The 23337-nt window shown below is 45.0% G+C and overlaps 1 protein-coding gene across 2 annotated transcripts in view; it reads left to right on the forward strand.

Annotated features, from left to right (window-relative positions):
• Nucleotides 1–23337, forward strand: part of ERGIC1 (endoplasmic reticulum-golgi intermediate compartment 1) — a 60934-nt gene that overhangs the window by 31451 nt on the left and 6146 nt on the right. For both annotated transcript variants that reach the window (XM_032703394.1, XM_032703393.1), the window contains exons 4-9: nt 7949–8043; nt 8647–8771; nt 11208–11312; nt 14876–14936; nt 16061–16161; nt 18819–18941. In XM_032703394.1, coding sequence (XP_032559285.1) covers nt 7949–8043; nt 8647–8771; nt 11208–11312; nt 14876–14936; nt 16061–16161; nt 18819–18941 — 610 coding nt within the window. The remainder of the gene's footprint in view (nt 1–7948; nt 8044–8646; nt 8772–11207; nt 11313–14875; nt 14937–16060; nt 16162–18818; nt 18942–23337) is intronic.

A 23337-nucleotide genomic window follows, 5' to 3' on the forward strand; every position in this document is an offset into this window, starting at 1 on the left:
GCGTGATCTGGAACTGTGTGAGAACTCTGTGCCTCCATTTAAACTGAGTGGTAGCAAATAACAGGGGAGATATTATCTCACGAAGATTTTTGAGCCTTGTTTGCCCATGATTCAAATACTTAAGAAGATATGGAAGATTCCTTATGTGCAAACTGTTCAATTCTCTTCAACTTTTATTACGAGCTTCAAGTTTCCTTTGTATTGAGTCTCTCACAACAGATATCTCCCCCAGAGTGAAGTTTCCTAATATCAGCCAGGATCTGAATGATTAATAAGAGTGTACAGTTACATGGGATGAACTTTCCTGCTTTGCCAATGCCAGCTGTACTATGAGGCTGCATCACTCTTTCTCCTGTTGTGTCATATTTCCCTTAAAGGGAAATATTCCCTTAAATTATATATTCCCTTAAAGGGAAATATGGCTTGCCAAAGCCAGGTTGAATGGGGATAGCTGCACATTTTTGATGGCAAAGTGAAATTGGGAGCACTTGGCCTGGTGCCTCCTGTCAGACACAGCAGGTTCTCTGCTGTGGACTCATGGTTACCTCACAGCACAGTTACAGCCAGTGATTGTGCGTGGTGTGTGTGCATGGCCAGCCTGCTGCAGGGCAGGTCAGCACCAACCTCAGCAGTGGTGCCCACAGGATTCACTGCCTGACTCTCACCAATGAGAGGTTTCTTTGGTGTCTGCATTTAAAGCAAGAGGTTACTGTGGTTTGTTGAACTCGTGCTGCAGCGTGAGAAAAGAAGGCCTGCTCTGCACCACACTAACCCCTAATACTTACTGGCTTCTACCCATCGTTGGACTTTCTTCTACATTCATATGACTGTAGCAACTTAAATTCCTCGTATTACTAGAAATCTCAGTTTGGTCACTCTTGCCCAACTTCAAAGCTGTGTTTCCTTGACCAGCCCATTGTTGTAGCATTTATAGTCTCAGCTGCTAAAGACTTGTCTGGGTGGCAGAAAGCCAAAAAATTACACCCTCATCTCGAGGATCACAGTCATAACACTAAACCCAAATATTACCTACAAGGGGAGGACAGTGTGCATCACAGTAGCTGTGTCATAACTCGTGTGAGCATTTCTAATGAGCACTAAGATTGTGTCTGTGCACAGTTGACTCCAGTTAGGAAGTCGAACTAAGACACTGTGGTGTGTTCCAGGGGACACAAGGAAGCTCATGGAACAGGTAACACACTGTAGAGACACATCCTATTTTGCTGCTGACTGGTTTCCTGTGGAGACAAGCCCTGAGTAGGATAGAAAACTCTCCTCATCTTGTAGGTTTATCGTGTGACCCTAACAGGCCTCTGAGCAGCCATGAAGGAAATCAAAGCTTGGGTCTTAGATGGGGCTACATCCTTCTCAGGAAAAACACGGTGAAGGGCTGGTGAGGGAAGAGAGGTTTTTCTTTGCTCAGACACAACGCATTGTTGACATTAAGGGGAGGGGGAGTTTAACTCTGGAAATCAAGGATCTTCTTGATTTTTGGGGGTTTTTTTTCTGTCCAAACTGAGAGTGACCGAAGACTTAGTCCAAACTTCAGGCATTGGAAGGGGCTGCCCAGGGAGGTGGTGGAGTCACCCAGTTCAAGGGGCAACTGATGTGGCACTCAGTGCTCTGGTCTACCTGACAAGGTGGTGAACAGTCAAAGGTTGGACTCAATGATCTTGGAGGTCTTTTCCAACCTTTATCATTCTGTGATTCCAAACCAAGAACCTATATGATGAATCCCCTCAATTCTGTAAAAGACAGCTAAAGAAAATGAGGTCTCTGTTCCACATGTGAACCTCTGCAAAATGAACAGCATCACTGTTGTCCCACTGAGCCAATGACTCAAGTGGCTGAAGAAACAAAGCTAAAGTGTTAAATGTGTCTGGTATTTCCTGGGTAAGAGGTTGAGAGTAGTCTGAGGGCTAGAAATGGCTTGTCCTGCCTTCAGCAGCCGTCCTCATTCATCCTGCTGTTGTATTGCAAATCAAAAGCATAGAAATCACCTATCTCTCTTCTAATTAACTCAGATCTGCGCTAGACGTTAATAGCTGGCAAGATGATAATCTTGCAGTTTTATCACGGTAATTAGGTCATGAATTATGTCCTGTAAGATCAATAATAGTTTTCCAAGTATTCCATCATTAAGGAGTAAAGATGTAATTACCTACTCTCATCTGCCTTGCACTGGCAGCCAGGGGAAGGGGTAGGAGGGTATGAGTGTGGTGCTTGTGGTATGAATGTTGCTGCTCAACACTAATTCATCTGCCACAGCGCACTGTAGAAAGCAACAGACTGTTCCTGGCAGTGGGGTTTTTTTTCTTTCTTTTTTTTTTTTAATGTAGTAACGGACAAAAAACTATCTGAAGTGACAAGTTTGCTAATTGGAAGGCTGTGGCCCCCTGCAAGCCAATTAATTACTTCAGCAGAATATCTGTAATAAAATTACTTTCTTTGCAAAAAATCATAAATCGTGAATCATAGAATCATAGAATATCCTGAGCTGGAAGGGACCCACAAGGACCATCAAAACCCAACTCCTGGCCCTGTGCAGGACACCCCAACAATCCCACCGTGTGCCTGAGAGTATTGTCCAAAAGCTCCTTGAGCTCTGGGAGGCAATATCCAAATAATTTCTTCACTTAAAGTGACTGGATCATTAAGGTAACTGGGGACCCTCCTTGCTTTAATCTTACAGAAAATACCTTGGCCAATGAAGGAATATCCCGCAGCTCAGCCCCTCAGCTGGGGTCACATCCCATGCAGCACACCCTGACTGTTCATGTTCAGGCTGTCAGGAGTGTGGGAGGAAGCAAAACACCGGGAGTTTCAGAGACAAATGTTACTTGTCCACACTGGATTCATTTGCATGCCCGAGACTGATCTTGCAGTGAAGCAGAGTTGTTATCAGATGTGCCTTCAGAGACTTTTTGTCCCAGAGCTCTCCAAAGTGTGTGGGATGTGTCTTGTGGCTCTTGGCCCATGAAAATTTTAGCAACCTGCACGTGCAGCAGAGTGTCATCCTGGTGCAACAAGGGTTTCTTGTGCTGTAGACTGTAATCTTGGAACATAAGCCAAGAAATGCCACAATTCATGTGTTCTGACATTAAGCTGGAGAGGCAACTCCAATTCTACCAGCTCATCCAGTTGAGGCAGATGAAATGCTGAAGCAGACTAGACCAGCATGGGCAGTAGAGCCTCATGGACAAAAGGGGATGGGAGTTGTAATCCTGCTCTTGCCACGGACTGACCTTGGCACAGGCAGTTTTCTGTAGAAGGATGTAATACTTAGCAGCCCTGAGAGGTAGGCAGGTAAGAGGCTTAATTAATGTTTGCGTAGTAACCTGGAGATTACCTAATAAAAGGTGTTATACATTTGTGAGGGGTTGTTGTGCCGTTTGTCCCCGTGGACGTGTGTGGGTTACAGGAAGCGGAAGGTCGTGTCATGATGTCATTTGCAATTTCTGACTCAAATCTACATCGGCGTCTTTCGAACCCTTCTCCTTCTTCCTGCCTCCTGGAGAATTGTAATTCCTTCCTTTGTAGGACAGCGTGTTTTCTGTGCCTCACAGCTGAGCCGAGACCTAATCTGGGACAAAGACCTTCACAATGAAGAACTGATTGAGATTCAGGACACAGGAAGAAGATCACAAATGGCAGAGCAATAGATGCATGCACAGTTTATTACACAGTAGAGAACTTGCTGACCTGATTGTTGTTTCTTCATACAAACTCAGGAGAAGATGGGTTATTTGTTCTGTGTTGGATCTTCTCTGGTCTGGTACAGCTGAAAAGACGGTAGTGCAGGAATATCAGCTTTGGATGGTTGTATTTCTGGAAGGTGATTGTTTAGAGCTGAAATGGCAAGTGGAGCCAAGAGAGCTTGTCTGAAAAAGTCTTTTGAGAAGCTTTGGGCTCTCTCAAGAGAGAATGATTATTTTCCCTCTTAAGCTTGGGGTCCTGGAGACCAGAGAGTGCCTCCTGGGAGTTGGAGGACAAGTTAAAATGCAGCTTGCTGGAGTAAGGGGTTGTATTTTCTCTCTGGCTCATGACATGGGAGGAGGCTGCCTGTTTGTTTGCTGAGAAAGAGGGAGAAAAAAGGCTAAAACTTGAAGCAGAGACTTAGGACAAGGAGGACAGAGGACAAGGAGGATTTGTTTAGAGAGCACCCATCAGTGTGTGAAGCTCAGAAAGGTTGATGCAGCGCCCACCCTTGTATTCAAAGGGCCACAGGTTCTTCGGCTGTTGAAGTGCTGAAGTGTCTAATGTTAGTGGCCAGGGCTGCTGGGTGGAAATAGGTTACTGGGGAAGTTTTGTTTCTGGGGAAACAAAGCTATTGTGTCATAAATCTGAGACCTAAAGTGTGGGGAATGGGTCTGACTTTCTTTGGATAAAATCTGAAAGCGATGCCCTGCCCTCTCGCTGCGGTTGTCCCCTTCCCTTCGTGCCATTTGCGTGATCTGCACACTTGGCCAAAGGGTCCTTCCAACTTTTTCCATGTAATGCTGCAAGTTTGTAAGCAAATGGGATAAGCAACTGAGAAGCCCCACTCAGGAATGTGAAGTATTTCCAAGTGGCTCTTTCCAGAAGTGAAGCAGATTCCTTCTGTGTGGATCACGGCTCCTGCTGCGCTGAAAAACTTTCTTCCCTTTCTTTGGATCAGTGGTGGGAGGCTCCACAGGGGAGAGGTCCACCTCTCACCTCTCCTGCTGCCCTCACTGTACTTCCAGAGCTCTGCACCTCACCCCTGCTTTATTGTGCTGCTTTTATTCAAATATTCCTTAGCAGCAACCAGTAAAAAATACCAACTCCTACATACTTGGGGTATTTGGGGAAGGTACACACCGTCTTTGGAGTCACAATATGACCCTGTACACTGTCTCTCTAAACAGCCATAGGAGCAGCTGCATTTACAGTGTCCTTCTTCCTGACCTCAGGTTTTATTTCCATTGTGACCATCCCACTGTTACTCCTGGAACACTTTATGTTCTGGGAGGGTCAGCTATAAATTAGAGCCAGCTTCATTTCTTCCACAAGAGACATTATTCCTTCAGGGAATAGGAGAGTGGCTAGAGGTGGTAAATAGTGCGTTTCCCAACATCCCAGGATAGTCTGATTAAATAAGAGAAAGACTGTGTGCAATTTGGCTTCTTGGCCCTGGGGAGGAGGATAGGAAGGAAGGTGTGAGTGCCAACCCTCTGCCAGCTTCATTCAGACTTGGGTGGCAGTGGTTCACAGGGAGGTCCTGGAAGGAGTAGCCTTGACCCTGAAAGTTTGTTTTACCTGTGAGGTTTCCAGAATGTATTTTGGGAGTGAAATCTCCAGTTTGTTGAAAGCAATGCTTCTTCTGATGTTTCTCACAGCAAGTGTTGTAGCCTGTGGTGTGTTGTCATTGTGCCCTTGGTTCCCCATAGTGAGAGGGAACCTCAGTAACACACAAAGGATTCAATCTGGAGCCCCTGATAGGAAACCTTGCCAGATTTGTCAGCTTGGGCCCTCAGCAAGGGCTGATGCTGCCATGAGGAGGCAGTGGCTGGAGCTGGGAGGGAGAAGCAGGATCCAGCCAGCCAGGTGCTCCGTGAAAGGCAGCGTTGCAAGTTGAAGGGAGGGGAGGGAAGGACCAACTGTCACGAGCTGTCAGATGTCTAAAGAGTGATAGATGGGGTTATGAAATTTGGAACATGAGTGGGAGAGGGGCAGGGGGCTACTAGGTAAAGAGGAGGAGGAGGAAGTGGCCGTGAGCCTTGCCAAAGGGACAGGCTGGGAACCATTGGTCCAGTGACCGGACTGCGGGACAGGAAACCAGTTTCCTTTATCTGCAGCTAATGGGCTGTGTGACGTGGACAGACTGGCCTACTTCTCTTTGCCTCAGTGATCCAGTCTGCAACCAAGTGACCTCATCACTGGCCTTCCTATGTGAGGGCTTCTGTAGGCTCCCTGTGCACAGTTTATCCTTTGATTTCTACCAACAGCCGCCTCTTGCTTATCACTGAAAGGCTCACACACCGTTGTCGTCAGAGCGCGCCTGGACACATGATTTCTGACAGGTTCAGAGTTAGAAATCAGCAAATGCGAACACTGACCTTGCTAGAGCTTTTCTCCAAAGAGCTGGGATGTTCAACTGAGCTGCTGAACCTGCTGCTCTTCTCTGCCAGCCCTCAATGCTTGTTTTCTCCACTAACATCGAGTTGCCTGTGACACTGGCTGGGCATGGCCCATATCTTGGACTGCAGAGAGCTGGGAAGCAGCCAGGCATTATGAAATAGGTTGGCTGGCAACTGGGGTATTGATGGGAGGACTCAGGGAGCACTGAGAGGTGCACTGCTTTGGGGGATTAATGCCTGTCCTGGCTGGAGCTGCTCCTCCCAGCCGTATTTGGACATATGACTTAATCCTGATCCTACCCAATCTGTCAGTAATGAACACGTAGAAGACAGAGTGCATTCCACCCAGGAGAAGAGGGCTCAGCCAAGAAGCTTCTAACTAGGTCACTGATGAGCAATCTTTCCCCTCCCTTTGTGTCATTTTTATTAATCACTTGAAAAATAGGTTGAGTAATGATTGCAAGCAACTTGTCAAGCCAATTAAAAACAGAGAAAGGTAGGGCTGTGAAGCTGAAGACAAATGCTGTGCTGGTTTTAAATGAGTGTCTGTAAACCCCACTGACCTGTGAGTAATTGCCTCCGAAAAAACTGGCAGTGTGCGTGTTTCTCAGTGTGAAGGTTTGTTTCTTCTGGATCCACGGGGCAAACAGTTCATTGTGGTCCAGAGAGGTATCACCAGAGCAAAATCACTTTGAATCTGTCTTGGAGCTGCCTTAGTCTGGTTTGACTATTAGCATATAGACTCTTCAGCAAGGGCTTGTCAAAGGGTTTCATACACTTTGGGCATGAAATAAAATAATACAGAGCACTTGCTAGTGAAGGTAGCTTATTTTATGTAGCTTACTTGAACATAAGTTCCTATAATAACTTTATAATCTGTCTAACTGGAAGATAAATTGCCAAATCTTCTTATTTGTTGAACAGTGTTGGACTTTGAGGGAAAAGAGCTGCTAGGCAATCTCAGCAGCATCTTGGTTCAGTTTGTTGAGTTTCCCCAGAGTGGATTCTCTAGGACCATTCAGCTAATTCAGCGTTGGGTCTTTTTGGTTTATTTTTTATGTCGGATGGATTGTATGTGCCAACAATAAATATTTATACTCTTGTGTTCCTTTTACTCTCTATCTGTAGTTTGTCTCTAGTGAAATACTTGCCAGCACTGTGGGTGCTATGAAACAGCATTACTCTTTGGGAGACTGCTGTATAGTGTGTTAGATCCTGCTGTCCAGGATGTGTCTTCCCATCTGTTCCTGGCTCAGATCCTCTTCTCCTCAATTTTAGTTGTTGCTTTTGGTTACCATTCATAGATTGAAATGTGATATTAAGGAGGAAGATCCAAGTTATGCCCTGCTGCCTTCTCTTGCTGCTGCTCTGTCAGCTGGGTGGCAATAACAAAGTGACACAAATAAGCTTTCCTGGGGGATGGTTGAGAGCAGCCTTCTTCTAAAACTATTTATGAAACAAATGGAAAAGCACATGCTTCCCTCCTTCCTAAAAGGAGTAACAGCCCAGGGGAGTGGAGGGCAGCTCATGAGCCTGCCACCTCTTCAGCATTAAGTTCTTGTTTTTTATCACTTCTGGAAGTTCAGGTTAGGGAAGGGCGCAGGAATTTTGTTTTCTGCTGGGACAAGAGACTTGTTTAAAGCCCCCTGCACTTGCCAAGCAAAAAGTAAAGTTAAGTGATTTGCCCCCATGCCATTGTGGAGAGCTCTCCATGCTCTCTGTAACTTGGTTGTAGACATCACAGTCAACCCCTGGCTTCCCAGTCTCCTTTTTTCCCTCCCCAGGCAAATTGTTGGTTCTTTCCCTGTGGAAATGTGTGCCTAAACCCACCTGTGTTTTCTGCCCTCCAGAGTTAATGAGCTCTATGTGGATGACCCAGACAAAGACAGTGGAGGTAAAATAGAAGTGAATTTGAACATCAGTTTGCCAAACCTGCATTGTGAATGTGAGTACCCCTTCTCACTTAGCAGTTTTCCTTTGTATTTTAAGTAATACTTCAAATGAGCCCAAACTGGTACAGTGACCCTTCTTCTGTAACAGGGTGGATGGAGATCAAGTAGCTGCAGCCTTTGCCAATATCCCATTGCTTTCTGTTCCAGGCCAGGACACTTGTTTTCTTGGACCTTGTGCTCACTCTGCAGCCTGTGTTAGTGGCTGCTCTCCCTCACTGGCTTCTTTCTAAATCTCATTTCCTTTTTTTTATAGCAACCTTTTTGTGTCCGGGAGCAAGAAACCTCCCAAGTTTCATTCATAACTGAACGCACCAGCTGGTTGTTGGTTTTTCCCAAATCACCTGCCTCTCTACCTAAAGTTTTTCTGTTTGTGTAATTGAGATTGCAGTCAGCTGGCAGGACATGGGAGGTATATTTGTGTCAAATAGGCAGTGTGAAAAGTTTGGTGACGAGGTTCTTTCAGGTATAACAATATTTGAGATGTCAACAAAAGAGATGTGGATTTTTTCCCAGTAAAAGCAATGTATGCTTTTCCTATGCAACTTTCCTGGTCTTTTGTTTTGATTTTTTTGTCTTCTCCCTTCCCACCCATGCAGTGGTTGGACTAGACATCCAAGATGAAATGGGAAGGCACGAAGTGGGTCATATTGACAACTCAATGAAGATCCCTCTCAATAACGGGGATGGCTGCAGGTTTGAGGGCCATTTCAGCATCAACAAGGTGAGTAGGAATGACAGTGGGTGAGTGTGTGGGGACAGGGGAAATGCTGGCAAGATCCATTTGTAAAATGCTCTTGAAAATCTGTGAGTCAGTGCCTCTCCTGCAGTGTGTATGTTCATGTCCCTGATCAGGGGGAAGGTTAAGTTTCGGTGCTGCAGATGGTGTGGGGAGAGGAGGCTGCGTGACCAGACTCACAGGGAATGTGTTAGATCAGGGGTTTTCTCTACTCTCCAAAACAGATAGAATTGCTGAACAGCAGAGAGTAGCTCTGTGTTGCAGCCAGTGCTGCCTTTCAGTGCAGCAGCCTAATGTTTAGGCTGTGCGCGCTCCCTACAAACGCCAAGTGGCTTCTGTGTTTACTTGTCATAACTTCTGCACCTCCAGAATGTGACTCACTGTGGAGAGGTCTTTGGCAATGTCTATCCAAGCCCTCTTTTGTTCCGAGAGCCGCAGAATGACAGGAATGTTCCCTACTAGAGGGTGCCAGCGGAACAGAAGCGGCTCCGTGCTGGGATGTTTGGAATACAGCACGAGGCCTCTGCGCATGCTTTGCCGGGATGCTCCGCTTCTGTCTCAAAGAATGAAAATCCAGGCCTGGAGGAGGCTCCTCTCTGGGATGGGTGTGTTCAGGATTGAATAATCTTGCTATGTAATGCTGGAGATGACTAGCTGGGGTGGGGGAGGCAGTGCTGGGACCCACTGATGTCCTAAGAAGGGCACACCCTTTATTCACTCCTCTCCATGTACCACAGGCTACAAAATCCTACTTCCTTCTTTTCCTCCCAGGTCATGTTCAATCATATCTAAAAATAACAGGCAGAACCTCTTACTGATTCTGTGGCATGGAAAGGATTAGGGACTTGAAAAGAGGACGTTTGGTTCCTCACCTCTAAGCCACCAAGATTGCTGGCAGCTGATAGTCCACAAAACTGGGAAAGAGCTTCTTGCAAGGTAGTTCTTGTTCAGATAATTCCCGAAGCATGGAGCTGGGGGATTTGTCTGCTAGATGTTGTGTGTCCTGCTCACCAAAGCAGCTCAGAAGAGGGGTGATGTATATGGCAGTGAGGAGCTTCCTTCAGTGCTTAATTTGTGTCTCATATAGTGGCTGGGACAGCTGTCAGAGGAGGGGACCCGATCCAGGACTTCTGGCTCTGGCAACCTGAACCTCTTGTGTGTGACCTGGAGGTCTGCATTCCCTTGGCAGGAATTGTACAGGCTTCTATGTGAGCTGGGACCTGGAGTGGGACCTGGCCAGGCTTTGAAACTTGACCGAGGGTTGCACTTGGGTGTTATTGTCGAACCTGAGGAGGGAGGACAAGGTGACAGTGAGATGATTGTGTGCCTCTTACCGCAGAGTCTGCCGCCCTGTTTACTGAGCTTGTTTATGACACAGCTGGTGTCCACACCTGAAAGTGTTCCCAGGAGTGCACTGCTGTTCCTCAAGTCATTAAATTAGCTTTCCTGAAAGCACATGGAACCGGCATGTGGCCTCCCGTGGCCCTGCTGGTGCTCTCTGCAGAGAGCACCGTGGGCACCAGTTGTATAACCATCCTCCCACTCTTGTCTTAGGCCATGCCACGTTGCTTCTCATTGTTGCTTCATTTCACAACCTTTTCTCAATAGAAAAATATTCTTGCACCCTCCATAACAGTGATTGAGCTGTATCTGCTGAAAGACTTCACGGAACAGGGCTGGTGACCTGAAAACTGTGTGTATGCTGGAGTGGTCCCATCAGAATGACACCAGTGCTCACTTTCTGTCTTGGAACTGAGTCCTTAAATGAAATTTGTATTTTGCAGAACTTTGTATTTACCTCCCTTTAAAAACTTAAGATTAAAAAATTAAGACTCCTGCTGTCTCCTACCAGGGCTAGAAACAGAAGATTTAGATTAGCTTGTATGGGAAGGCCCCTTGGGTTTGGTGAGTTTTTCCTCTTTTTATCTAAAACTCATCCTTAGGCACAATCTCAAATGTAAAGTTGCTCATGACCAGTATTGAAAGAAGAATGTATCCACAGCTTTCTGGACGGTTCTGCAGCATTGGGGCACATTAACGAATGCAAGATGTGGGAGTAAAACATTAAGCAACTGTTTGTTGTCTGTCAGAGACAGGAATTTTATTTTAATAGGATGAAAGACATAGCCTTAAGTGTTGGGAATCCCTGAAGTTGGGAGTGATCCACTCATCAGCTCCTAATCAGCAGCACTAGCACCGTGAGGGTGCCAAACTCTTGGGCTGTGGGATGTATCTGATCCAAGTGTTGATCAAGTGCAGGGAGGTATCCCAGAGCCTTTCTCTGACGTGCCAGAGGTTGTCCACTGCTCAGTAGGTACAGCCTGGATGGATCCAGGCGCTCCCATGTCACATCACAGAGCCGAGCAATGCCTTGAGGGGTAAAATGTGAAATCCTGTCTTCCCTGTCCTGACTAATTCCAGGTCCCCGGTAACTTTCACGTGTCGACGCACAGCGCCACTGCACAGCCCCAGAACCCCGACATGACTCACGTCATCCACAAGCTCTCCTTTGGGGACAAGTTACAGGTGAGTTCTCGTCCCTGAAAATTCCCTGGCTGCAGGGGAATGCTGTGAGAGGGGTTTAACATTAGACACTTTGGATTTTATGGAAGGGCCACGTACAGTGTGGGGAGGCCCTAAGAAAGGACTGCCTGGGTCAGCGAGCCCATCACTTGTGTCCATGCAACATCTGGAAGGGTTCACAGCTGGTTCCCTGCCACCACTTCAGGGAGGAGCAGTGTCCAGTCATAGAGTAACTTTGCTCTTTTCTTCTGAAACTGAAAGTGCTTTTGGAAAACTGTGTGGCTGTCTTACTGCAGGGAGTAGGAATGAGGATTCATGGCTCAGCAAAATCCCATTTTCAGTATTTACACAACAAACAAACCTTTCTGCCTTTGTGGAGGAGCAGTGAGTGTACTCAGGGAAGATGTGTGCTTGCTACTGTCTTTACCAAAGCACCAGACAAGTTATTTTTAATTCACTTCACTGTACTTGTATAGCAGACACCTATTAGTCAAATTTGTTCTATGAAACACAAGTTAGACTTGGAACTGCCAATTCCCTGCTGGGAAGAAGCTGATTGTGTGCACTTGCCCAGTGGATAGAATTTCACCAGGTGTTGCAAGTTATGTAATAATACCTGATTTCTCAATAAAGGCAGATTACAGCACTTCTCTAGCCTACTTCCAAGGAGCTGGCATCACAGGTGGGAGTTATGCATGTGCACGCCCAGTTTGCGACTCACCCTAAACATTGCTTACCCATAGTCTCTCTGTAATCTTCCTTCCTCAGCACAGACGTCTCATTAGTCTGCTTCTTGTACACCCACTTCCAAAACCCTTTTTCATGCTAACGAGTCTAAGCGTTGCTTTGTAGTCTTCTGATTCTGCTCCCGGCTTCTTTTAGGAAATATCTTGTGTGGGAACGGTGAAATATTAGCATATAAATAAGCTTGGCTTAATGTCTGTAAAGCACACTGAGATTATGAAAAATATTAGGTAAGTGCTAATAGGGAGTTCTGCATTTTGCGTGGGAAGTCAGTGCTCTGAGGCAGCATTCCCATTGTTTTATCATGGAGTCTTGGAGTAAGGGAGCTGAAGTGTGAATCAGCATGAAGGAGGAGCCTGGACACTTGGGGGCAAAGGAGCAAGTATCTTCAGTTCTGATGGTGAGAAACCTGTCTAGCAAACAGGTAGTTGGCTCCTGATTTGGACAAGTTCAGAGTAGTATTTTCAGAGTTCAAAATAACTACTCATCGTCTCCGTACACAAGAAGGGAGCACGTAGGTGCTACTGATCCTGTAGGCAAACAGGAGTTCAACAGCACAAATTAAAGGAGGATATGTTCTCTAAACAGGGGCTACCAAGACTCAGCAAGCACTTGGAGCCAGCAAGTGTGGAGAGCTTTAAACCTGTCTGGATGCACCTTTGAAAATTTTGGGTTGTCTCCACCCGCTTTGATGTAATACATGCTTATATTTCTTAAACAGGGTGAGAAGCTTCTCATTCACTTGTGTCATGTGCTGGGAGTTAGTTCTTTGTAAGTTGTTACTGACCCTGCCAAAATGATCCACTAAGGTACAGGTTGTGTTCTCCAGAAAAACCAGTCTGTTTGAAACACAGATTTGAATCTCATCATCTACTGATGAAGCTTCAAGTCTTCATCAGTACTTCATGCACAATAATGGCAGACTTTTTGTAGATTTTTTTTCCCTCATTGAGATGAGACTGAAATTCAAGGATGAATTTCGAGGATGAAGTTCTTGCATGTCAGGTAACCCAGTAAAGAAAGAGATGTGGGAAGTAGGAGATTATGCATTTTTAGTCGTAGATTTCTCTGAATTGCTGGATCATGGTGTTGAATAATCCTGGTTTTAACCTTGTGAGGTGTCTTCCCATAATAGTTGCAAGGTTGGAAGTTATTTTAGCCTGCTGTTGGTCTCCGCCCAGGTTATATGTCCACATATGTTGTATGTCACCACTTAATTCTTCTGTAACATGGGTCTCAAAAAGATGCTTGCCAGGACCTTGGACACCCTATGCTTTAACCTCTATAAGCACATGCAAAGACATATAACAGGACATATAACTCAGGCAGAGACAAAGAACAGGCTAAAATAACTTGCAACCTTGACCTATCAAGGGAACACAAGACCCCTCACAAGGTTAAAACCAGGATTATTCAACACCATGATCTAGTACTCAAGAGAAATTATGATTTAAAAGGCACAATTTCTTACTTTCCACATCTGGCTTTACTGGGTTACCTGTCATACAAGAATTCATTGGTTTGAATTTTGGTCCCATCTGCATGAGGGAAAAATCTACATGAGGAAGTTTGAAGTGGACCTTAAAGTCTCTGGCTCAGATATGCTGTGAGAGACTTACTTCCTACCTGTATCAATAACAGAATATAACACTGAAGAAGGGGCTTCTCTTTCTTCATATGCCTTTTACAATGAGTAAAGAATAAGTTCAGCCTGCACATGTAGTTTGGAAATGGTTGCTGCTGTGTAAAATATCTGAAATGTGGTGAAAGGCACTGCAGCAGGTTTGGCTGTTGCTCTTGCTCTGCTCCTGTTACCAGCACTTTCCACTTGAACTTGGTGATGATTTTGTCTCTCCAGAACTTCCTTTCTACTGAGCAAAACTGATTCAGTTGCTGCTTCCTCCAAATCATAGTCCACTCCATAGTGTTTAGAATAGGGAAATGGCCTTTGGGATGAGACAAATACATCCACGTGCTGCCAGTTTGAGAGGGTCTGGGGAGGAGATTGCACTGCCCTGTTAGTGAGGTGAAACCGTGTCATACCCATGACCAAATACTTACTCCAAACTCTTCTTCCTTGTTGTCTGACTTTTGGTCAGGAATTTCTAGACTGTGGAGTTATTTGTCCTTTCTGTGTAGCTTAATGTACACTGTGTGAGTGACACAATGTCTGAACCTACAGCTCTTGCTGGGGGATTTCCCTGTCTGGAGTGTTCACAGATTGATTATTCTGTTGGTGGACATCAGACTGCAGATCACAGTATGTGCAAGGCATGGGATGGAAATCCTGTTATTCTGGGCAAACAGATACTTGCATGCCTGGGATCAGCTGCAGGAAAAGTTGAAGGGATGGCAGTGATGGCATGTGTCCTTCCCATCTCCAAGGGCACAGTGTGACAACTGGCCTAATGAGTGCAAGCTGTACAAACCCAACTGCTCTGACATGAGCTACCTTTGCAGCAGAGTTTTAGCCTGTGTGACTCCCATTTAGTTCTCTTTCAGCCTGATAAATTAATGTCACAGTTAACTGCTCTTAGGAAATAATCTCACAATGAAATTTCACAACTGGCCTCTTCCAACTGCAATTCCTTTAGCTTTGGAGTGGTTTTGGAGTTTCATCTTGTAAGGTGTTGTGAAATCAACTTTTTTACTTGGAGCCAACCTCTGTGGTGATGGTCACTGAAAGATATTTCAGGTCATCTTTTACTGGGTTGAGGCTTTGTTTTCACAGAGGTTGAATCAGGCTGATCTAGTTACAGGATAGGGAAGCAAAGATCAGGAGTATCAAGTCAGGTTTCTTCATGTGCCTTTTTGCTTTCCAGGTCCATAACGTTCACGGAGCATTCAATGCCTTGGAGGGAGCAGACAAGCTCAGCTCAAATCGTATGTATTCCTGGTGATTACAGGTCTTAGCCACTCTCTGCAGGAGGGAAAACAGGGCCATTCACACAACACTGGTGTATCCAGAAGTCTTTCATTTGCCTCTTTAGCCAAAATGATCCAGATGTTGCTGGCTGACATTTCCATTTTCTCCAGTACTACAGAGAAGGCTTAGCCCAAAATGTCCTTTGCAGCCCTTTTGCAAACTGGACGTTGTTTCCAGCTCTGTTAAAACTGACTCAGAACTAGGCAGTTTTTTATCCACGTTCTGTTCCTATCGTTCCCCCACCACCAGAACTTACCCTTATTCTCGTGTCACAAGTTAGCTCCTACCTAAAGTTCTACACTGTGGCTGGAAGGAGAAGGATTTTCATTCCCCTGCTTTATGACCAGCACACAAAGGGAAATTTCCAGTGCAGGCTACAATTCAGCACAGATTTTTCTCTCAAGTGTTCAGGCTCCTACAGGACATCAGTCCTGTCCATTTCTTGGAACGAAACTTCTGTGGCTGTTCCTGAAGATATACAACTGTGGTTTGGGTATTTTTTTACTCCAGGAGCCAAATGTCATGTTACACTTGGCTAAAGGATCCTGCAGAGAAGTAAGGTAGAATTCTGTTTTAGAACTGTTTTAGCAGACACAAAAAATGACACAAGCCATTTAAATAATGAAAAAAAAAAAGGTAAGCAGCTGTATGAGAAGGAAGAAAAGAAAGAAAGATGGGTGCACAAGAAATCACAGATTGTGATGCCTCAGCTGTTTCTGTCAAAAGGAGCTCAGTGAGCTGCAGCTCTAAACCTGAGCTGGTTCCTGATTTAACCAGGCTTTTGTGGTGGTGATAAGTGTTACCATTTATAGTTGCAAGCAGTTAGGAAGGTTCAGGTAACCCAAACCCAGTGGGTTGTGGTCCTACAGAAGTGGTGGGTGAGTTCTGGTGTCATCCAACTACCTGACAAAGTTCTGTACGAAGGACATAAATGTAGGACGTGAAATTGTCGCTTTGTCACAGAACTTGAGATAAGGAGGAGGGAGGTACCTTTTTTGTGACTTCCTTTGCTTTGAAATGTTGTGCAGGCTGTGATTCCTTTCTCTGAATGCTAATGTGTACTTTCCTTTCTTGACCACAGCCCTTGCATCTCACGATTATATACTGAAGATAGTCCCGACAGTGTACGAAGACATGAGCGGGAAGCAGCGATACTCCTACCAGTACACAGTAGCAAACAAGGTAAAGAGGCAGGTAGTTCTCAAGGAGGCTCCTTGTTGCAGCCCAGTGGATGCGTGGAGGATGTTCAGTCACTATTCTTCCCCCCCTGCTCTGTGCTGTGCCATGTACACGTGTTTGTAGGGGAGCAGTAGCCTCTGCTGGGAGAAGGAGGAACTGAAGCCCTTCGGAGTGGGGCTTCCTGGTGCTCCTGGTGCTGGCATTTACCAGGATTGGGGTTGAGAGGGCTTGTCAAAGCAGATGATGGTATTGTTTTCATTCCTGAGAAAGGTATTCTTCCTGCTGACATTCTCATCTGTCAGTTTAACTGATCTAGATTTATGGGAGGTTTTCACGTGCTGCAGGAGCTCTTGTTGTTTGTGTGAAGATGCATCTGAATGGAAACTGTAACCCAGCTGAAGATAAAAAACATCACTTACACCTGGTTTCAGTTATAAAACAATCTCATTTTTGACGGATGTATCAGACAACATAAATTAGCCAAGTTTTTAGCTTTTTAGAAATATTGATTTCAGACATTAAGCCACTGAACCTGTAGCAACAAATATATACTGGTTGACTCTTTCACAGTGCCTGCTTTGTTATGGTGGATTATCACAGAATCATATAGGTTGGAAAAGAGCTTCAAGATTGTTGAGTCCAACCTATGACCCACCTTGTCGGCCAGACCAGAGCACTGAGTAATACAATGTATTGAAATTTTTTTTTAAAGGGAAAAAAAAAGACCCTACTTTCTCTTTAAGGTGAAAAGCATCTTTCAGTTTAAAATTATTTGCCAATTGCATGCTAAATGAAAATCCAGAATCTATTAATAATATCTACCTACTGCTAGTTTGCCCCAGCTGATAATCAAGCACACACTCTCCTGGACTAGTTCTCAGATTTATGTTCCCGTCTAGTGACTTTTGGGCTTGCCTGTATGGTGTGTCCCAGGAATTTGGACATCTCCCCATGTTCAGATTACAATGTATTTGTTCTGCTTAATGTCACAACTGCTGTTCTGATAAGACTCTTGCGATAGAAGTTCTGAAAGCACTCTGGAAAATAGACAGGAGGAGCTTTTGACACTTCTGTGAGCTTGGCTGCAAATGGGGGCGTTCAGCCAAGACTGACTCATTAGGGCAGGATTGCTGTGGGGAAAAGGGGAGAGGAAGGAAAAAATGAGGTCAGTTCTGTCAAAACTGAAGTGCAGAGAAACAGTGCTGCATCTGCATTTTCTTCTTTTGGTGCTTTAGTCCTTTACTCCCAGACTGATCAGTGGGAAAGAGAAATGGGAAGCCATTGCAATAGTCTGGCACAGAGTGATAAGTATGAAGAGATGAAGAGGGTCTGAAGTGTAGGCTGTGTCTCCTCTCTTACCTCCTACACCCTCTGTTTCCTCACTTCCCCAGATAACCACAGTCCCAAGATGTGCTGCAGAACTCCAATAAGAGCCCTGAAAATATTATAACTAGGGGCTTCTTCTCTTGTCATCCATGGGAAAAAAACTCAATAGTGGGAAATTTGGGATTTATATAAGATTAATGAAGATAAATGCTGTTTCATTAGCTCCCTCAGAGCTCACAGAGAGATTTTTTATATCATGCTCATGAGTGTCCTATTACTTGTCTTTTCTTCATCTTTTTGAAGTACTTGCCTCTGTGTAGAGGACAGTTGAAAGAGAAGAGGTGATCTGAGTTGGCAGCATGTCACAGGGCTAGAGAAGGGAAGATAGAGAGGCATTGTATGCCACACTTGTGCTGATGGCTCTCCTTGGATTGCTGACTCCCCAGCCTGCTTTTCTTGGATTTTTCTTCGAGCTGTGAATGCCCTGATCATTGAAAACTGATATCTGTTTCCACTGAGAGCAAAACCAAATTATTATCTCAAAAAGATATGACTTTTGATACTAATATGGTGTTAATATCTGTTCTGTATGGGCACTGTACAGTGTGTCTTGCTGGGGGGCTGGCCTGTGGCTGATGGCCTTGTGCCTGTTAGGAAAGAAATGGATTAAAGGAGATTATCACTGGCAATCTGAAGATGTCTCTCCCGAACCGGCCTGGAATATTTTTTGAACCTTTGCCAATATTTTCTGTATACAGTTTCATTTTAGCTTGATTTTTAAACATGGTTTAAACATGGCTCCACGTGATTCATACTGAGTGGGCAAAGCACTCCCATTGTTGGTCCCAGTGGGAAGGGGGCCTTACAGAGGTGTGCAGGGATTTTCAGGTTCTTGCAAACTAAATTCCATTTGTTTGATAAATATCCCGGTATATGATATATATACAAAATATATTACATACATATGATTTACAGTGCAAAAACTTCACCTGCAACCACTTAGAGGCTGTTTGTATTTAAACAGAGCATCTTTAAACTAGAGAATCAGTCAGCATTTCTGTTTAGTTCTGTAACTTTGAATGAAGGTGAGAGTAATCACCATCACTCTGTTCCCAGCTATATCATTATCAGACTATAAAGAGCTTGTTTTCCTGTTTGCTAAGGATGGGGGGTGAGCAGTAATACATGAATTCACTGATCGCATCTTTCTGTCTGGTGATTGGTACAAAACCGTGGAGTAAGAGCCAAATCCACAGAAGCAGTTTTATTGCAGGCACTCTCTGGGATGAGATTGCTCACATTTTCTGCCATTTCCCCCCCTCTTTCTTTTCCAGGAGTACGTAGCCTACAGCCACACTGGCCGCATTATCCCAGCCATCTGGTTTCGTTACGACTTGAGCCCCATCACAGTGAAATACACAGAGAGGCGACAGCCTTTGTACAGGTTTATCACATCGGTGAGTTACTCTAAACCTCTAATTCTCCCTTCTCCTGCCTGACTTTCATTTATCTTCTGAGCCTTTCTTGCCCAGAAGAATTGAGTTTCTGCTTCAGAGCATTGTGACATGATTGAGATAAAGCAGCACATCAGTGCGGTTGTACTGAAGTGTAAGTGAGGTGACTGGTAAGTCCAGTGCTCTGACAACTTGATTGAATAGCTAGGCACAAAAAGAGGGAAAATTATGCTGTTCCAGAGGTGCCAGGCTCTGTCTAAGCAGAATGGGCTCTATTGCAGCATGTCAGAAACTTGGAAGTAAAGCTAACATGGTGTGCTGTAAAGCTGCAATAAACTGTTTGCTAATGATGAGATCAAATGTGCAGAGAATCATAGAATAGTGGGGTTGAAAAGGACCTTAAAGGTTGTCTTGTTCCACCCCCTGCCATGAGCAGAGACACCTTTCACTACACCAGGCTGCTCCAAGCTCTGTCCAACCTGGCCTTGAACACTTCCAGGGATGGGGCAGCCACAGCTTCTCTGGGCAAACTGTGTCAGCCAAAGTCATCCTCTTCTTACCTAGAGAGGTAAGAAGTGAAAAGTTCATGTGAGGGAAAGAGAACTGTTTGATGACACAGAGCTGTCTGTCCATGCTGTCTGCTGGTTATTTGGATGACTTTTACAGTAAACAGAGACAAAACTGGCAACAGAGATTTTACCACCAGCCACATCTCTCCTCTCCTACAAGACACTGAATGCAAGGCCGTTGTTTTACTCAGTGCTGCTGCTTGGCTTAATATGGGAATTCCAGTTCCAGGCATTTACTTCTGGGTAGAAGTGGAGAAGAGCTGCATTATCAAATTCCAGAGGTGTTTTCCTGAGGAGTTACATTTTGATCTGTCCAGTTAGCATCCTGCAGTACTGATCTCAGCATCTATGACAAAGCTGTGCTGTCCAAACTGCTGGTTAGGAAAAGAGCTATTTAAAGATCCTTTAAAAAATGAGTCCTCGGGGAGTTGGCTTAAAATTGAAGCTGCAGAGTGCTGTGCCAGTGAGGCATGGTGGAGTGTGAAGGAGTTGATAAATTGACTGGAATGAAGACCTCAAATTTTGATTTTTAAACTGTTTAACTGTTTTAGTTAGAAGTAGCATAAACAGTGTAGCTGCGTTGCACTTCAAGATTTTGATTTTACATCTTCTGATAAACAGCAAGTTCCTTTCACTTAACTTCAGACATGCTTGTGATCTCTAGGATACACAAATAACAAGAAAAAGGGACTTGAAGCAGAATCTAAACGTCGTGGTTTAAGACTTTCTCTTCTTAGCGTGTCTGATTTCAAAACATAATCCTAAAAAGGGACAAATATCAGCATTTCATGACTTGGCATCTCCTACTGCTTCTACATCCTTCCCTGACAATATGCTCTCAGAGCTTTCCTATGCATCTTGTTGGGGGTGAGGGTGGGGAGGTGTTTTTAGTGGGAAACAGGGTTTGGAAATGATTAATAGGTGGGATTCTTGTCATGTCCATTGCAGCATTGATTCACTGCTGATATTCCATTGTGTGCATATAAATAGCATCTTTGTTGAATTTGATACCATGCTTCTGAGTTTACATAAGGGGTCCACAGGAGAGGGTTTCCTCCCTGGTTGCCACAATGACCTTTTGGATTTGTATCTCATTTGGATTTGTCTCTCATAACCTCAAAAACTGAAACCCTTATTTCCTACTGAGAATCCAAAACCAGAACAACAGATTCACTTCTATTTCCAAAAAGATTTTAAGGTCGATTAGTTTTCATCAAATAAGGAATTATGATAAAATATGAGTTTCAATTACTCCTCTCTTCCTCCCCAAAATAACAGTCCTCTCCACATGCCACATTCCTCACTGGTCTAAGTTTGAATTTTGCATCACTGGCCCAAGCCTGAATTTTGCCTCTTTTAGGTTAGCCAGGCACTTTCTGGCTGCTGGACTGCTTAAGAAGAGTTTTACAGTTGATTTTTGGCTACTATTTTTGGTCTTATAAATGACCATAGCAGCTCAGTTGGGGCCTTTCCAGTTGAACGTCCTTCCCATGGGGGCTGTGGATGACGCTGGTGCTGCAGTGGCTGCTGCAGTGACCTCATCAGACAGGGCTGATGCAGAGGCAGATCCTTGTTCCAGGTGCTGTAGCCTGGCTCTGTCTGGCCCATCTGGCCCTGGTACAGGTGACCAGCTCTCGCTCTCATTTAGGCCAGGAGTGTTGTACAGGAGGGCAGCCCTGGCTGTGGATGTGCCACACTTACGGCTGTACAGCATCCAGGGTGGCATTGAAAAGGTTGGAAGGGGGAGCAGAGGATCAAAACACCTTTGTCCTCGGTTTCCTTGCCCTGTTTTGATGACATGATCTGTTCCGTTGTGCTTTAGCCCCTTCCTGTATCCCAGTGTGGCCTTTTGCATCACAGTTTCCCTGGAGACCAGTCAGTGATGATCAGCACTGGGCTGAGGGCCAGACAGAGCCTGGGCTGGGGCATGCGGAGTCATTCCCAAATCCGGCTGGCCATGGAAATCATCAGCTTGTTCTGAGCAGCAGCTGTTTAATTTAAAAACCACAAGGGAGGCTCTGGGATAGGGGCTCTTTGATTGTTTACTTGGGCAACGACTTGGGCTTTCAGTACATTTAAATTTGTCCCAGGGATGGGGGATGATCCTGTGGGCTTGAAAGAGACTTTAGGGAGGAAACGGTGTCAGAGGGAAGGACACAGTGTTGAGAGATGATCCCCATGTGAGAGATCAGATGAGACAGGGGTGTTGGCTGTTCAGCAGAGAGCCAAAGGCATCTCCTCCTGCTGCTGAGAAGGTTATCTTTGATATGATGATCTTTGATACTAATGAGTTTGCCCTCTAAAACTTCAGTACTGCTAACAGCAGCATTATAGCACTGTAGCAGCACTCCCAGATCTTCTCTGTTCCCACTCTAACTCATGCCTGCTCCTCAGATTTTTTTGTGGTATGAAAAATTGTCCTAATTTTCTGTACGATGTGAGAGGTGCTTCCTGTGCAGGACAAAAGGCTTTGGTTTAGCATAAATTTTACTTTACATGTTGTACTCCAAAAAGTTCAGTACTAAGTAAGATTTTATGTTACTTGTGGGTCAGTGCTGCCTCTGTCACTGTTCTGTGAGTTTTCCAGGGATCCTGGGTTTAACCACAGAAACGTGGCAATGTTAAATGCAGTTGGTTTTGCCTGTTAAACTGTGCTGCTTAAAATCAAGGCATCTCCCCATAAAGAGAAGCCATTCAAGACCTCATGGCTGAGGTTATGGAGCAAGGGGGAATGTTTCACTGCTGAAAATTTATGAGTTCCTGTAAGTGGCCAAACTGAAAGAAGGTTTTATCATGAGGTCAGTCTAGGGGCTGGGAGGGGAGAGCAGGCAGAAAAGCAGCCAAAGTTCTGCTGAGGCATTCAAAATCCAAAGAAATTTTTTTTTCCTGATATGAGAGGACTCATCTGGTCTCGAGGTGTGAGAAAATTAAACTGAAAATAATGGGATGGAGGAGCTGGAATGGAATGGTTGCAGGCAGAATAATTTCAGCCATGGGAGCTGTTACTGGCAGGTATCAGATTCGGCCCTGTGGTGTTTTTAAAAACAAGACAGCGTTATTCTGCAAGAATTCTGCAGCGTTATGCTGCAGGTCAGCCAGAAATCTTTGTGTGGGATTCTGCAGCTTGCCATACTAGGAATTACCTAAGGGTCCTACTGGTCCCCTCTGTCCTTAAAAGTCATTTTCATACTTTAGGACATCCCAGAGGTGCACAGTCATGTGTCTGACACTTGCCTTTCTGTCACTTTGCTTGCAACCTTACTTCCTACATATCCACTCATGTTTTCCTTTAGGCCTCAGCCTGCATCCCAGCTGCTCTCCTGTAATAACCTTCTGTTCCAGACCCCTGTGCATTCCCCATGTTTCATGAGCTCTAACTGCTGGAATTATTCCACTTCTGTGTTTCTTTTCCTTCATCCTTGAATGGTTGGGCCTGACTCAAACTGTAACCTCATGGAGCCAAACGCAGATCATTCCTGGCATAAAACCACATTAGCTATAAGTAAATGCCTGATGCCTGCCTTCCATATGTGTTAGAACTGTGATGGTAAAGGAACACTGTGGTGCAGCTTCTCTGCTGACCTAGAGCCCAGTGCTGGTGCTGCCTTTCTTTATTCACAAGTACTCAAGGCTGTTTGTGTTGGGGTCAGGCCCCAGGCGATGCCAGGTGTGTGTGACTCACACTCAGCGCTACAGCTGAGCTGTGCAGATGAACTTTTTTTTCTATTCCCCACCCCTTTACACTGCTGCACTGAAATCACATTTTCCTACCATATGATGCAAAATCTTCGTGTTGGACGGGTTTTATGTTTGTGGTGTGACATCTCCTG

The sequence above is a fragment of the Chiroxiphia lanceolata genome, chromosome 15 (assembly GCF_009829145.1).
Source record: "Chiroxiphia lanceolata isolate bChiLan1 chromosome 15, bChiLan1.pri, whole genome shotgun sequence".
Classification (NCBI taxonomy): domain Eukaryota; kingdom Metazoa; phylum Chordata; class Aves; order Passeriformes; family Pipridae; genus Chiroxiphia; species Chiroxiphia lanceolata.